Source organism: Diplotaxodon limnothrissa, linkage group LG5, assembly GCF_057381915.1.
Source record: "Diplotaxodon limnothrissa isolate DT_005_m linkage group LG5, D_limnothrissa_male_GT1.1, whole genome shotgun sequence".
Lineage (NCBI taxonomy): Eukaryota > Metazoa > Chordata > Actinopteri > Cichliformes > Cichlidae > Diplotaxodon > Diplotaxodon limnothrissa.
In genome coordinates, this window is record NC_140600.1 from 1,026,520 (window position 1) to 1,042,319 (window position 15,800).

At 42.3% G+C, this 15,800-nt stretch overlaps 1 protein-coding gene across 1 annotated transcript in view; it reads right to left on the reverse strand.

Moving 5' to 3' along the window:
- Positions 1-9,490: 9,490 nt before the first annotated feature.
- Positions 9,491-15,800, reverse strand: part of nfasca (neurofascin homolog (chicken) a) — a 112,519-nt gene continuing 106,209 nt past the window's right edge. Inside the window, exon 33 of the mRNA XM_085352932.1 lies at positions 9,491-11,943. Coding sequence (XP_085209058.1) covers positions 11,715-11,943 — 229 coding nt within the window. The 3' untranslated portion in view covers positions 9,491-11,714. The remainder of the gene's footprint in view (positions 11,944-15,800) is intronic.

The following is a 15,800-nucleotide window of genomic DNA, read 5'->3' on the forward strand; positions in this document are numbered from 1 at the left end:
CCAATAGCTTCACCGTTTTCCTTTACGGTTTAAACAATATTATCACTCACCAGCTTTGATGAACGAGTGACATGTTGATCCAGGCCTCAACATCAAATCCGTCTGGATTACTCACCAGACGATCCAATAACTTTTATTCGAGTTCGACGGTGATCCTTGAAATCCTTATATCCATTAATGAAGGATTATTCCTTTGTCCACGGGAAGGTTTTTTACTTTGTGTAGTGGCAATTCCTTTACTTTTGTAAGATCAAACGTCCCACAACTTAAAGTCCACAAGCCACTGCTGCACTGAGGTAATATTTCGTACGCAGGCAAAAGAAGTCCATTGTCCAAACATTTTTGTTGAGAGTTTTGGTTTATTTATCCATCTTGGCAAGCAATAACAAGATCCTTCCTGCTGCTTCTCCTGCTCTGGTAAAAAACCATAGGCCCACCCCAATGCATGCTGGTCCTATACCAGTCTCTTTATTTATAGAAACAAAATGGCCCTACAGCTTTTACTGACTAATTTAACAAAATAACAACAAACAAACAAATCATTTAAAACAAAATATTAACCGACAAATAAACCCCAAAATATAAGTAAACTAACAAACTTTAACTAATTTCAAAAATAAGAACAAAAACAAAAATAAAGAACAAATAGCTCCAACAGTAACTAATGGCCACACACCCTGGATTTACAGGAAGAACACTGACTTCTCGACCCCACTAAACATGGTCGCGTATGGCTCCACAATCCAAGGCTGGAAAAACTGCACAACAGAGAAATGGGTCTCGAATGATGACCTGTTGGGTTGGCCACAGGTCCAGGAGCCACTACCCAATCTAGTGCTACTGAATCACCTCAAAGACACAACCTTGCCCGTTTGTCTCGCTGGAAACGGTTCAACGAATGATGGCTACCAGGACGACTATGTAACTGTACCCATTCTTACTGAACAACGATAGGAAAATCTTGGAATACCTCATGGCAGTTCCCACTTAAGGACAACCAACAAAACTTAACCAGATGCTCATCCATGGCCCAGACCCCGAAGGGAACACAAGTCCTAGCCGACTGGTACTTCCTGTGCGGACACAAAGCTTTTCTCTCACTCCTAGCAGGATGGGGCGGGCTGTGCACCCTGGTTAAACTGTCAGACCACATATTCTTCATGGATAGGCTGGAAAACCACCCAAGAAACCAGAATAAATGTGAGATAAATATGGCCTCACCAAACGCATTCGGGGTGACGGTGGATACTGGAGTGCCACGAGAATTCCAAATTCTTCCAAAGCCTAGTCCCAAATGTTGGAGTCGCAGAGGTGCGTGATCATGTGGAGATCAACCGATACGCCCTACTGAGACATAAATCTGACCAAAACCCTTGGGACAGCCCTAGCAAAGGAGCAGAAAGCCATACGGACAATGGTACTGCAGAACCGACTGACATTGGACCTGATAACAGCATCACAAGAAGTGTGTAAGCACTGCAGAACTTAACCGCTCTGCAGAGATATGTGGCAGAACACGCACCAGGAAGAGACAGCCCACAAGGCTGGACAGCCTGGTTGATGTCTGGACCACCGTGGCATACATTCTTGAAAGTCTTGACTCCTGTTGTTGTACTACTGATTTTGTTCTGTTTGTTCACAGGTTGCATATTTGCGCTCAATGATAAATAAAATGATTGCTGACACCTATACTAACTATATTCTGTTGCAGCAAGGTGATGTGGATGGCATGGCCGAAACGTGTTTAAAATGATGCATGCGCTAAAAATGTTAAAATGTAAGTGGCGCGATGCTGATGCAATATAACACTGAAAGGCTTTGCAAAATGACAAAGAGGAGGGAATGTTGATGTTTTTATATTGTCATTTGTAAGTAAGCAAGTAAAATTTATTTATATAGCGCTTTTCACAGATAAAAATCACAAAGTGCTTTACAACACAGGAAATGGAAATATAAAAACAGTGTAACAGTAAATAAAACAATGTAAAACACTAAAGCAATAAAAACAGCATAAGAACAAATTAATAAAATGCTTTTCTAAATAAAAATGTCTTCAGCTGTTTCTGAAAAGAATCAGTGGAGTCCGTGCAGTGAAGAGACAGTGGGAGAGAATCCCACAGCCGTGGTGCCACCGTCTGAAAGGCCCGATCACCACGAGTTTTAAAACGAGTGCGCGATACCAGCAGCAGTCTCTGATCTAATGACCTTAAAGCCCAAGAAGATGTATGTGGTTTCAGCAGGTCAGATAAATATTGAGGAGCTTGACCATGCAGGCCCCTAAAGGTTAGAACTACAATTTTAAAATGAAACCTAAAACTTACAGGCAACCAGTGAAGGGAGGCCAAGACTGGAGTGATATGCAATCTTCTCTTGGTGCCTGTTAAGAGACGTGCTGCAGCCTTCTGCACAGTCTGAAGACGATTTAAGGCTGATTTGTTAAAACAAGTAAAAAGGCCGTTACAATAGTCTAAATGAGAAGAAATAAAGCATGAATAATCATCTCAAGTTCAAGCTTTGATACCATTAGTCTGAGTTTAGAAATATTCAGTAAATGATAAAAACAGTTTCGGACCAGCTGCTCGAGCGACATCGAGCTGTCAAACATGGCACCGAGGTTTCTGAGGCTTGATTTTACAGAAGGGTCTAAGAAGCTGATACGCTGCCTGATTTCTGGGACCATGTGGTCTGGAGCAATAATTAGGGTTTCTGTTTTATCAGAGTTTAGTTGGAGGAAATTGTCATATAACCATTTGTTGATTTCTGTCAGGCAATTACTTAAATTAGACAATTTATAAAACTGAGACATTTTGAAGGAACAGTATAGTTGGATGTCGTCAGCATAGAGATGATAGGAGATATATTTATAGCGCTTAATAATTTGGCCTAGGGGAGATACATAAAGTAAAAAGAGAATTGGACCCAGGACAGATCCCTGAGGTACCCCACATGGCAAAACTGTTGATTCTGATGTGACATGATTCATGCAAACAGTAAAAGATCTCTCAGACAGATATGATATAAACCATTTTAAAACAACACCAGTAATCCCAAACAAGTTCTCGAGTCTGTTTATCATGATGCTGTGATCTACAGTGTCAAAAGCAGAGCTGAGATCAGGACCAGCACTGTGTGCTCTCCAGAGTCTGCTGCCATCAAGATATCACTAGATACTCTAAGTAAGGCCGTTTCAGTGGAATGCAATTTACGAAAACCAGACTGGAAAGTGTCCATAACAGCATTTTTATCCAGGAAATAGTTACGTTGTTCTAGTACTACTTTTTCTAAAATCTTCGATATAAAAGGCAGTTTGGATATTGGCCTATAACCGTTAGGAAGAGATGGATCCAGCTGGGGTTTCTTTAATATTGGCTCAACAACAGCTTGTTTAAAGAAGCTGGGGACTGAGCCAGTGTGAAGAGAAGTATTTATCATTTCCACAATACAGGGGCCAATTGAATCAAACACACTAGTGAAAAGTGAAGATGGAAGGACATCAAGGGGGCTTGAAGTCTGTTTTATATGACAAAGCAGGCCTCTGATACTTGGTCCTCTTTTACTCCTGTTACATTACAAGACATCAGAGGAGAGCAAGTTGTAAGTTTGATATTGAGAAGATGATGGAGATATTAGACCTGATGGCAGTGACCTTATCTGTGAAATAGTTCATAAACTCATTGCATTCAGTGGTTGATTGAACTGGTGCACAAGGAGCATCAGGAGAAACAATGCTCGTAATTGTTTTAAACAAGAATTTAGAATTTGTTCTTAGAAACATAATCATTTATGCTTAGAAATATATATTCAGGCTGGAAACACACACACGCACAGACAGAATACAGACACTGATGTTCAGAGATGCCTGCTTAAGAATGTCACTTGTATTTGTAATTGCATATTCATGAATGATTGCTTTCTCACAATAAAAAGAGCTGCAGTGAAGGAATCAGTTGAAGTTGGTTGAGTTCAGGTGAAGGAATCTTATCCTCAGCTTTGGCTGACTTCCCTCGCGAGCCACAAAGACAAAGAGCTCTGTCTTGCCTTGTTTTGTCATGCAGTTAGTTGGGCTCGTGTTCCAGCGGGGTTTGTGCCTAGATAAACCCAACACTTGGCATCCTGTTAACATTTTTAAAGGCCTCACAGTACCTTGTTATCCAAACAGATCACTTCATTCAGAGACTGTGGACTGTTTTCAAAAGCAGAATGGGAGGCAGAGCATTCAACTCTCAGGCCTCTCTACTATTAAAGCAGTTCCCAGTTTGTATTCAGGAGACAGACACTATCTCCAGGGTCGAGATTGTGCTTAAAACTTTCCTTTATGCTGCAATAGGCAGCTGTGGGGCTTCCATGGTCTACCACGTGTTTCTTCAGTACTCATTGTTAGGTTGAAATTGTTAAATGTTGTCATGTGTTAGTTACATTTGTAAGTCTTGGTTCAAACTGTATGATCAAAGAGATTCCTTTGTTTCTGACCCCCTCCCCAGCCTGTTGAATGGAGGGGGAGGCAGTAGTGTTTTATTATAGGGACACATCCAGGTGACTGTTCAGTTTTCTTGTTTAGTAAACTTCCTGTCTTTATGACCCTTTTGGTGAGCAGGAGGTCACACAAACACACCCCCAAAAACAAACACACACACTCACGTGCACATGCGTGCACATACACGCACACTCAATGCCTTAGGGTTTATGATGCACCATAGGGGGGGGTTACAATGGGTAAAATGGCCTGTATTTATATAGCGCTTTACTAGTCCCTAAGGACCCCAAAGCGCTTTACATATCCAGTCATCCACCCATTCACACACACATTCACACACTGGTGATGGCAGCTACATTGTAGCCACAGCCACCCTGGGGCGCACTGACAGAGGCGAGGCTGCCGGACACTGGCGCCACCGGGCCCTCTGACCACCACCAGTAGGCAACGGGTGAAGTGTCTCGCCCAAGGACACAACGACCGAGACTGTCCAAGCCGGGGCTCGAACCGGCAACCTTCCGATTACAAGACAAACTCCCAACTCTTGAGCCACGATCGCCCCGTGTTTGTGTAACCTGTGTGTCACAGAAATAAAAGGCTGTGGGGAAAGCTGGTTCTTTGGACTTGCTTGACACTGACTGCTGCCGTCCGGTTCCCCTTGCTAGCATGTGAAAATCCGGTTGAGCTGTTCGTCTTGCTTCGTTAACGGGAATAAGTCTCTAAACCAGCGGGGCCTGTGGAAGCACCGACCCAACACTCATCTTTGTTCAGTTTGTGTTTATATGTGTCACTACTGTAACTGTTAACGTCTGTGACTCTCTCCCGTAGTTTGCCCTTGGTCTCTTCTCCTCACCCCCCGCTGGCACCTGCTGGCTGCCCCTCCGTGAGTCTGGATCTGCTGGAGGTTTCTTCCCGTTAAAAGGGAATATTCTCCTATCACATCTTGATGCATGCTCAATCATCCAGGTAAGTAAATCTCCAAAAGTTGAACTGACCTCCCAGCCCATTGTTCCTGGTTTCAGTCATTATGCAAATGTCCTGTTTATAGGATTGAAACCTGCAGTCAGCTGAGACTGAAGACGTCACCTGATGATGATGAAACGTTTCTCCCACTGAAAACATCCAGATGAACACAGTCAGCTTTTGGAGATTCTCCTATAACCAAGTGCTTTCTCACAAGGTGCCGTGTGATTGCTTGAGTTTCTTACTCATGTTGCAGGGTTTAACCTTACAACATAAAGCATCTTGAGATGACTGTTGTAAATTAGTGGAATATATGGACGTCACCATGATGTCACCCACTGGTTTCAGGAAGTTTCATCTTTGAAACTGTGTCCAGTATCATCTCTTTTAGACCCTACAATGACCATAACTGCCAAGTTCCTTCCATATACTGCATGCATCACCTAACAGACTAATAATAAAAAATCACTCGTGAAAACTGAAGCACAAAAATCTAAAGTGATCTTTACTCTAAATGATACTATTCCAAAAAGTCAAAGAGAGGCTGGTTCAGAAAGTAAAAATTTGGTAGACGTCAGGCCTAAAAGACCACCATCACTTACAGCTTCACTGGTACCTACCAACACGAGCTCGACTGGACTCTGTTTCAGACATTTTCCATTACAATCTAGTAACAACTGACGTGTGTGGGGTCATTGTGGCACCCACAGCTGAAAGTCATGTGGAGGACGTCAGCGCAATGGTATACCTGCTGTATGGTGTATGTCTTTTTGTCAGACTGTGTGTTTTGGGTTTTTATTTCTGTCATTGTCTGCTTTCAAAAATGTTTTTTTTTTTGAAGATTTTGATTTTGGTGAAGGAGGTGCTCTCATGACTCATTGAGTGACGCCACTGACCAACCATTCGATAGCATGCAGTCTGCTGATGTCACATTGTCAGTTCACCTCAGATGACTCGGAGCCCGGCCGAGTAGATCCTAGAAAAGTTATGACCACCTGATGGAAACCGAGTCGGTACTAGTGGAACAGGGCTGTTGCTGCACACGTAGAAATGTTCCCGACTTTAAGCCTTTTTCAGCTTTTATAAAGGGAGAGCCAAACACAAAGTGCAAAGCAGTAAAATAGTTTTGGTTTTGTAACAGTTTGTAATGATGCACTTTTATTTCTGTGACATTGGTCAGTTTAACTTGAGACTTTGTTTTAGAGCCAGCCTCAAGAGGCCACCAGAGGAGCTAGCTTGGCCATCACCAGCTCTCCTAGAGGGAGCCTGTAAATGAAGACAAAGATTTTGGGTTATGTATCAGTAGAAACATGTGGTGTTTTCTACTATTAATATAATGAATTAGGATGAAATAATCAATTCTTCCATAGGAAAGTCTACTGCTTTAAATCTATGCTGCACAGAAGTACAGAAACAAGGATGACAACCAAGTCAGGAGGTAGAGAAAAGGAGATAGCTTTACTATAAAGAAGGCGCACTAGCAGAAGTTGCAACATGTCATCATACACGCATACATGGTGAATATATTTAAGCCATTTCCTGTAGAGTAGATGTACCTTACAAAAGCTGTTATGCTGCATGTAGAAGCAAGGTGTGAACACGCTGCTCTGATACACATGGTAAAAACAAGAAGATGCCAATATGACGCAGTTGTGAAAAATCCAGCTGGAAACGTGCACCAGTAAGTTCTGACACTTTGCAGCATTTTAAACTGAAGGAAAAGCAAAGGCTGTAAAAATACACATTGACTATTTTCATCCCCAATTAAAGGTGAGCTAAGATAATGTGAAGAGTGAAGAAAAAGAAGCTTGGTCTTTGTGCACCATAAACTGATGTGTAGACACACACGAAGCTTTGTATACCTTTGTTTTTTTGTTGTTGCCAGCATCCCTGCTGTGGTCCACCAGTGGAGGTTGGTGGATGGGCAGCAGCAGAGCGAGTAAGGAGTGGTGTGTGTGATGGTTTTTAGCAAAGATTTCCAGTTCCAGTGATACAATTCAGACCTGCTCTTCAACCAAATATTGCTCTTCCAGTGCTCTGTCTCACCGTCTGTGTCAGTTTCACAAGCAGCGTCCTGCTAGTCAACACAGTACAGCATGGGAGGAGTCATCCTGCTGATTAAAACTCAGAGGACACTGCTTTAACATTCAGGAGAGAGGACAGATGACTGGGACGTACTGTGAGAAATATAAGATCAGCAATGAGAAGGAAACTACTGGGCTCTGTTTTAGAGATGCTCAAACTCAAATTTCACTTTGGAGCCACAAGGTCTATCATAAGTAAAGTGGCCTTCTCCTCTGCAGACGTTAGCAGCAGGTGGTCTGGGTCAACTTCTAAACCCACTGTAGGAAGCAAATAAGCATGTGTTTCATGAAAATCCTCTACAACTGTTTTTAACCTGGCGCCCTGCTAAGCAGGTAACTTCAATCAATTTCAAGTGGCATTGTGCTACATCACAAGAAGGATAACTGTAGCTAACACTTGGATGTAGCACAGATGGGGATAGAGACAGCCTGGCAAAAACACTCAAGGTAAATTATTAAAAGAATACAAATATTCCCATCAAAGTCCAAAAACACATGCCCTGTTTCCATGGCAGATCTGTGTACTGATGAGAAGTGAAGAGGTGAGGGTGGGGCATGAAAACCAGAAGTGGGGGAGTCATATGTAGAAAAGAACCAGAAGGAGCATGTTTGGAGGCATGTCCCACTCCTGAAATTCAGATTCTTTATCTCCAATAGATGTGGATGCTGATCTGCCTGGCTTTGTGGTTGTCTGGTCTCGTTCAGTGTTTTTGCATACAGTATGCAGGCAAACATCTCACAGGAAGATTAAAGGCTTTCCCATTGCATGAAATGATTGAGGAGTTTTACTCCTTTAGTGTCCTTCACGTGTCCTTCAGTGTACACATGAAGTGTTGAGTTTGCTTTAACAAATCAAACTGACTGAATTAGAAAGGCTTGCCTCTTACTGCAGCCATTAGCAGGCAGCTCGTCCAACTCTGTATTGTATTAACACTGCCAAGGTTCATCTGTACAGTGCTCGAGAGAGAGCTGTCAACGGATTCTAGACAGAAGAGAACACGCCGTTTAAATGTTAGTTTTACCGAACGCTTAGTGTTGATTATATATCATCATGACAAACATCCCTTTGGTCTTTGTTACAGAGATCAAAACTAGTAAAACCGTTTCATTCTGCAGTGTAAGTGTATCAGCTGAGGATTGTGGAAGTGTTATTTTGATGTGGTCTGATATCACACTGTACCTGTTTGCTGTGGATCGTTTGAAACACATGTCAGGTTTGGGGCTGCAGTTAATTGGCCGTCTCACACTAGGACACATTAAGAAAGAGGAAGTTCAGAAAATGAATGATTTTCCCCAGTTTAAGACTTCTTACCAAGGTTTTTGTGGATATGCAGATTTACAAGTTGACAAAGAGCACCTGAGAAGAGTTGTAATGGAGAACAAAGACCAACAAACAAAGTGGAATACATTACAGGGGTCAAAGTTGTTGACCCCTGTAATGAGACACATGTCATGCCTGTGTATCCAGCCTCTATCTGAGACAAGGAGGGGACCTCAGGAAATTCATGTTCTCAGGTCTTGTAGTAGTTTGTGTAACTCAGGTAGTACGCTGCAGGAGCTGTTACTTTGAACACAGTAGAATCGAACATGTTTCTCTTTCACAACACAAACCAAGCCATCACCTGAGAAGGCTTGCCACAGTCCGTATATGACAACGCAAAGGGATGACTCTTCCTCAGAGTGCAAAGATTAATCCAAGCTACATAACAAAGGTGCAGGACAGACTGCACCACTACAGCTGCTTGGTGGATGCAGATTTGTGACTCATTGGGCGGGTGGGGGTCAAGTCTTCAATATTTACAAAGGTAGGATTTTCTTTCAGGACTCTGATGTACAAAATAAATACCAAATAATCTGCAATAATGAACACACATCGATTCATTCTCAGAATGATGGAAAGGTTATGCTACTTAAGTCTGAACAACAACACAGAGTAACAGTAACACAGCATGAGTATAAGGATGGACAGAGACGTCGGTACAGCAGAAAACGTAGCTGCTAGAAAAATATGTTGAAGATACAGTTGTGTGTTGATGCCTCTCGCGATGAACAATAACTTTATTCTGTAGCCATCGGTAGTTTGGCTCAGTTGTACATAAAGATGAAGTGAATTAAATTAAGAACTAATATATTAATGCTTTCCACATCATGTAATAAATATCAAATAAATATTCCAAATGTCCGCCTGTTTGATGTAGCACTCAGGGGTTAATAGTAGCTTCAGTAACTGCAGCAGGAGTGAACCTCAAAAACATCAAATGAAGTGGATAACTTTCATTTGTGGCTGTGAATTGTACTTTTCATTCTTTAAATCATTTGTATCACGTAGCAGTGTTTTGTAATTATGTCTTTTTGGAGCGATAAGAAACGGATCAAGTTCATAAAGATCCAAAGAGGTCCCTCTGTGCAGGTGGGGTCAGGCTGCACAGAGTGCAGTGCACTTACCTCACTGATTAGGATGCACCTTATCTACATCATGTGATTGTTGGCCTTCGCTCGCCCATGTTGTAGCTTGCAATATAAAGCACCTCAAGGCAAAAAATAAAATAATTGAACGTATCTATGTGGACTCTTTCAGATCAACACGTGTGGCTGTTCCAGTAACAGTGAGTACTGGAGGTCATTGTATACAGTGTGTGGTACTGATGTCTGCACAGCCGGAGTGAAGCTGGACGCACAAAGGTTAGTGTGGACACGGCTTATGGATCATGACTTCTGGTGCTACATTCATGACCCAGGAGACAAAACGAAGATGCTAACCTGACACTCGCAGTGCTAAAGAGGGGCAGAAGAATATTTTCTTTCAGTTGAAATATGTCCCTGTGTGACCACCATACATTTGGCCTGGTTCTAAAACACACTTTCAAAACTGCCAGTTTACCTGATTGGATGTAACTCTTTAACAAAGTCAACAGAATTAAGGAGCCTCACAGTTGTCCTGCAATATCAGAAGAATATTGATCCAGGACTGTGACTGACCAGTCAGCTTGTGCTTTGATGAGCTCATCCAATAACTGCAAGGTTGGCAGTTTGATCCACACCTCCTCGAGTTCACAGACTAAACTGTCTTTGGATAGCAGACTGGACATTTCCAGTGTCTTTCACGATTACGTTCACGGCAGGACACATTGAATTCAAACTTCTTCCTTTTGCAGTTTTTCCCACATTCCGATAACATGATGGCGATGATTCCCATATTAGTGTGGGAACCATTGTCCTCGAACCCTGTCAGCTAGACATGAATGTAGCACAAGCCCACATGCTAATTAGGGAATTCACTGTTTTTTAGTGCGCTGGTGTTTCTCGAGCAAACCTATCACATTTCTCTCGCACTAAGTTTATGACCATGCTTCAGAACAACGTTGGGTTTAATTAACCACATACTGTAACTGAGCACAAAGCATGAAACAGCTTTACCCAGCAAAAGCATTTTGAACAACTGCAACACAGGATAAGAGGGAACACCTGCAACAAAGTCCAAGGCAAACCACCTTGGGACTGAACCTGCTAAAAAGAAGCCCACAATGTGTACTTTTACTAACCAGATGGAACCAAAAATGGTATGAAGGAGGTGATAGTGCATAGATTTGCAGGGCACTAAAATGTGTGCCAGGACTTTATACAGCATTCGTTAAGTTTCACGGACTCCTCTATCAGCTGTGGAAAAACTAAAATCTTTCATTGCCTAAATATCAATATGATAAACATATCTGCCGGCATCCTATGGTTAGAAGCTGATATGTTACAGGATGTGGCCAGAGTGTGTATGTATATTTAACCTCTGTGACTACTTTACTTGGTTACGCAGAGGTATGCCGGGCACGGGGGAGGTTATCGGGAAGCAGAGCTGAGTCACAAACCAAAAAATCTCTAAAGAACGTTTGATGCCTCCCGAAGGCACACTTCAAGTCTGTGTGGGTAAAGGGCAGGCAGAGCGCAAAGGAAAACGAGCATCGTTCACTTTCTCCAGATGTGTCCATGGACCATATTGTTAGAACTGGAAAAATAAATTAAAGGCTTGTGGTCGCATCTTTTTCCACGTTACCTGCAGAGGAGAGCCTAGACAGTCTCCAGACTGGTGCCACTGCTGCTTTCACTGTGTGTAATGTGTTTCATATACTCATAGAATCATGTGTGTGGTTCTATCATAACAAATCAGAGAGTCCAAGTTCCCCGTGTGCGCTGTTGAGCCGCTATGCCAGCGAGTAGATGGCATTCACAGGCGAAGTGGCCTCGGAGCTCTCGTTGCCCTCCGTCTCGTCCTTGTCCTTCTTCACTGTGTATTGGCCGATGAAAGAACCGTCTTCGTTGAACTGCCCGTCTCCTCCCTCGCCGTAGTCCACCAGGCTGTCGTCGCTTTCCTTTACGTTGCCATCCAGTGAAGTCTGGCTGCCCTGCAGAGGCTTGTTGTCCTCGTCGCTGCTGCAGGGGCAATGAAACAGCAATGTTAGAAGCTCAAACGGCTCCAGGCTCTCACAATAGCATCAGGTGGACCTGTTTAGCTTCAGGACCCTGTAACACACTATAAGGGGAAAGTAAAGATGTAAAGAAGAGGCAAATGTTTTTTGTAAGTTTAATGTTTTTTGATGTTTCTCTTTATTTTTGGCAGATAAGTTGGCTGAATATCTTTTCCTCAAACAACTAGACCGGGTCTGTTTTAGAACATATACAGCACACATGCAGCACACTGCTATTATCTGAAGTTATCAATGTAGTTTGCAATTGTTGCCCAAAGGTCTGACAGTACAGCAATCCTTTGAGTTCTTAAGCTGCCAACTGTATCAGTGGGAGTATTGATTCAACCCATTTTGCTGCCATATATGCCCCTCTTAAAAAAACACTTACCCCATATTTGCACCAGGACTAAATTATTCACTAATGCTCTTTAAGCTTGCCTTCAACAAGTCCTTCACTAGAGGCATGTACAAAGAAGCCAGCATACACCACATCCATGTGTGAGAGCTTTGGAAACATCTTCTCTTCACATCTTAAATAATCAGGCCCATCTTATCTTAATGACCTTGTAGTACCATATCACCCTATTAGAGCACTTCGCTCTCGCTCTGCAGGCCTACTTGTTGTTCCTAGAGTATTTAAAAGTAGAATGGGAGGCAGAGCCTTCAGTTTTCAGGCCCCTCTTCTGTGGAACCAGCTTCCAGTTTGGATTCAGGAGACAGACACTATCTCTACTTTCAAGATTAGGCTTCAAACTTTCCTTTTTGCTAAAGCATATAGTTAGGGCTGGACCAGGTGACCCTGAATCCTCCCTTAGTTATGCTGCAGTATGTGTTTATACACCTCTACTGCATTTAATCATTAGTTATTATTAATCTCTTGGTTTCTTCCACAATGTGTCTTTCGTCCTGCCCCCCTGTCCTCACCCCACCCCCTCCCTGAGGCTCTGCTTGAAGTTTCTTCCTGTTAAAATAGTTTTTCCTTCCCACGATGGTCACAGGGGGGCGTTGTCAGACTGTACGGTCTCAGCACCTAAAGGACCTTGACTTGAGTCTTGTGGTGATTTGGTGCTACATAAATAAAACTGAACTGAATTGTTCTTTCAGCTCCAATGCTGTTTCACAGTCTAAGAACAAGTGAAGAAGAAATATGGAAACTAAACTCAAATGTAGGAGCAGATTTTAAAGAAGCTCAGCAAGTACAAACACAGGACTGTGCAAGGGTCCTGAGCTGCCCCCATTTCTTTACACTTTGCTGGGAAAAATGGGAAATAGGTGTAGCAGTTTATTGAAACATGGAAAGATGACTGAAAAGTACACAATTACAGGGGAAAACAGAGTTGGTACAAACAAACACTAGTCAATGACCGCTTCCATTGTTCAGCACAGCCTGAACTCTGTTACCTAAGCCTTCTGTAGTCCTTAGTTGTTTAGTTGTTAGTCTTGTAGCGTTTAGTCGTCCTCAGGGATGGCTTCCCAGGCTTCTTGAAAGACACTGGAGAGTGCTCCTCTATCTGCCTTTGGTTCTGTCGAGATGATCCCACTCTACACAATTCATGCTGAAGTCCAGGAGAGACTAGTCCACCACTGATACTCTTCCACAGTGTCTATCCAGCTATGCTTTTACTGCAGTGGCCGTGTCTTTGGGCTCATTATGCAGAAAAATGAAGCTGTTGCCAATCAGATTCCAGATGTCACTGTGTAGTTGATTAAAATCTGAAAGTACTTCTCTGTGTTCATAATTCCATCATTTCTGGGAAGAGCCCATCACCACTGGCTGAAATACAGCCCTACACTGTGACAGAGCCTCTTGCATGTTTTACAGGCACCTGCTCACTGCTGCACATCTCTCTTGACTTCGTCCATACATATTAATGACAATTTCAGACAAAAATGTCAAAATTAGGCTCAGAAACCTGCTGCTTTTCAATCCAGGTCTTATGTAATCTGGCATATCTCAGCCTTTTCTCCCCATTTCCTTTCCTTAACAATGGTTTATTAGAAAAGTTACCTCCTGGTTGTGGCTCAAGGAGAGCAGGTCATCAACTAATGGGGAGGGTTAGTGGTTTAATCCCTGGCTGCTCCAGTCTGCATGTCAAATCGTGGCAACATACCAACCCCAGGTTGCTCTCTGATGTATTTTTTATCTAAATAAATAAATACACATATTAAACTTTAAAATAAAGACAGGATTTGGTTCTTTATCTCTTACATGTACAGAACACTGGTTGTCAACTAGGTGATGTTTTAAAACTTAAGACCAGTGGAAGAAAATCTAGTGGAAGCAAAATGTAAAGAAATAAGGGCTGGTTGAAGATGTATGATCCTACAGTAGGCCTCCTGTAGGATCATACAGCCTATTAATGCCCATACAACAATAACATTTTTGTAAGATTGTTTGCAGCCGAAAAAGAAAAAGGCTCAGCACTATCTGCTGCGTGAGAGAATCTGCAGGAAGGGTGGTACAGTGTTCACGAGCATTTCTTCATCAGTAGCATCTCTGCTCTGCAGCAGGCTGTGTAGTACAGAGCAGGGAGTAGCCGACTGCTTATGTAGCACTGAAAAGCCAAGGTCAACCCTGAAGATAAACCCCAAACAAGCTTCGTCGTGCAGGTCTCAGATAATGAGCTCTGGTCACACACACACACACACACACACACACACACACACACACACACACACACACACACACACACACACAATAATCCAGGCAGCATCTTCTCAGAAATAATTTGAAAACCCAAATAAACAAACATGTCCTTTAACTATGACACTGTGCATGCTAAAGTATTTAAAAATGAAATCTGGGCAGCATCTGTATCGCATGCTTGATTTCATCTCTGATGTCTCCTAACAGATTTTAACAGGCAGGAGAATTTCATGCATAGTTATACACAGCTGTACGCTAGCATTAACCTTGTTATTAAACCAGTAGCATGACAGAAGAAAAAAGAGTGCATTTGAAGGATGCAAAGGTAAGATGTTCTTATCTCCTTTTGTGTGTTCAGACGCTCACCCCAGAGGACACAATCTACACTCTCAGAACGGCCACGCTTTATACCAAAGGACATTTGCAATATATATATATATGTATATGTGTATATATGTGTGGATACATTTTAGCAAACAAAAACAAGCAAAAACTGAAAGAAAAAACATGACCAAAGCAAATTCAAGGCCAAAAAATAAAAACAAAAAATGAAGAAGCAGGAAGGAAAAAAGCAACACTTTCTGAGCTGAGAAGGAAAAGATGGTAGAAGATGATTATATAAGTATTTTTTATTCTGACAAGTTTGTGACCTGCTGAACAGATCAAACATGAATGTATACTGAGCGAAGTATCCAACGGCACAGTGACATCCACACTACTGCTTGGCACAGTTTCTGGTGAAGACAGCCTTAGACCTTCAAACTAAATGATGACATGTTGGCTGAAGGGAAACCGACACGTCCTTATGTGTCAGTGGTACTTGATTAGGAAGCCTCTTCTCTTCAGAGGAACAAAGGAATGAATGTACTCAAAGTCTGCAGTGTAGAACAGAAGCGCAGGAAAAAGTAACAACATCGTTCTTTGACGTTCCCGCCACGCCCAAGCAGACGAGTGAAAATTATGCCTCGATCATGTTTTGGTGTCTTTTCTCTCTTTGCGTGTGATAAGTGCTGGTAATGGACAAACCAATACGACTATCTGTACGTCCATTTAGGCTGAGAGTAGTTTGATGTTTAAAGGCACACAGAAAGAAAACTTTAATGCTTACGCAGCCTCTTTGACAAAATGACAGGACTACAGAGTGCAGCGATTTGTGTTAAACAAAAAGTCAGAAA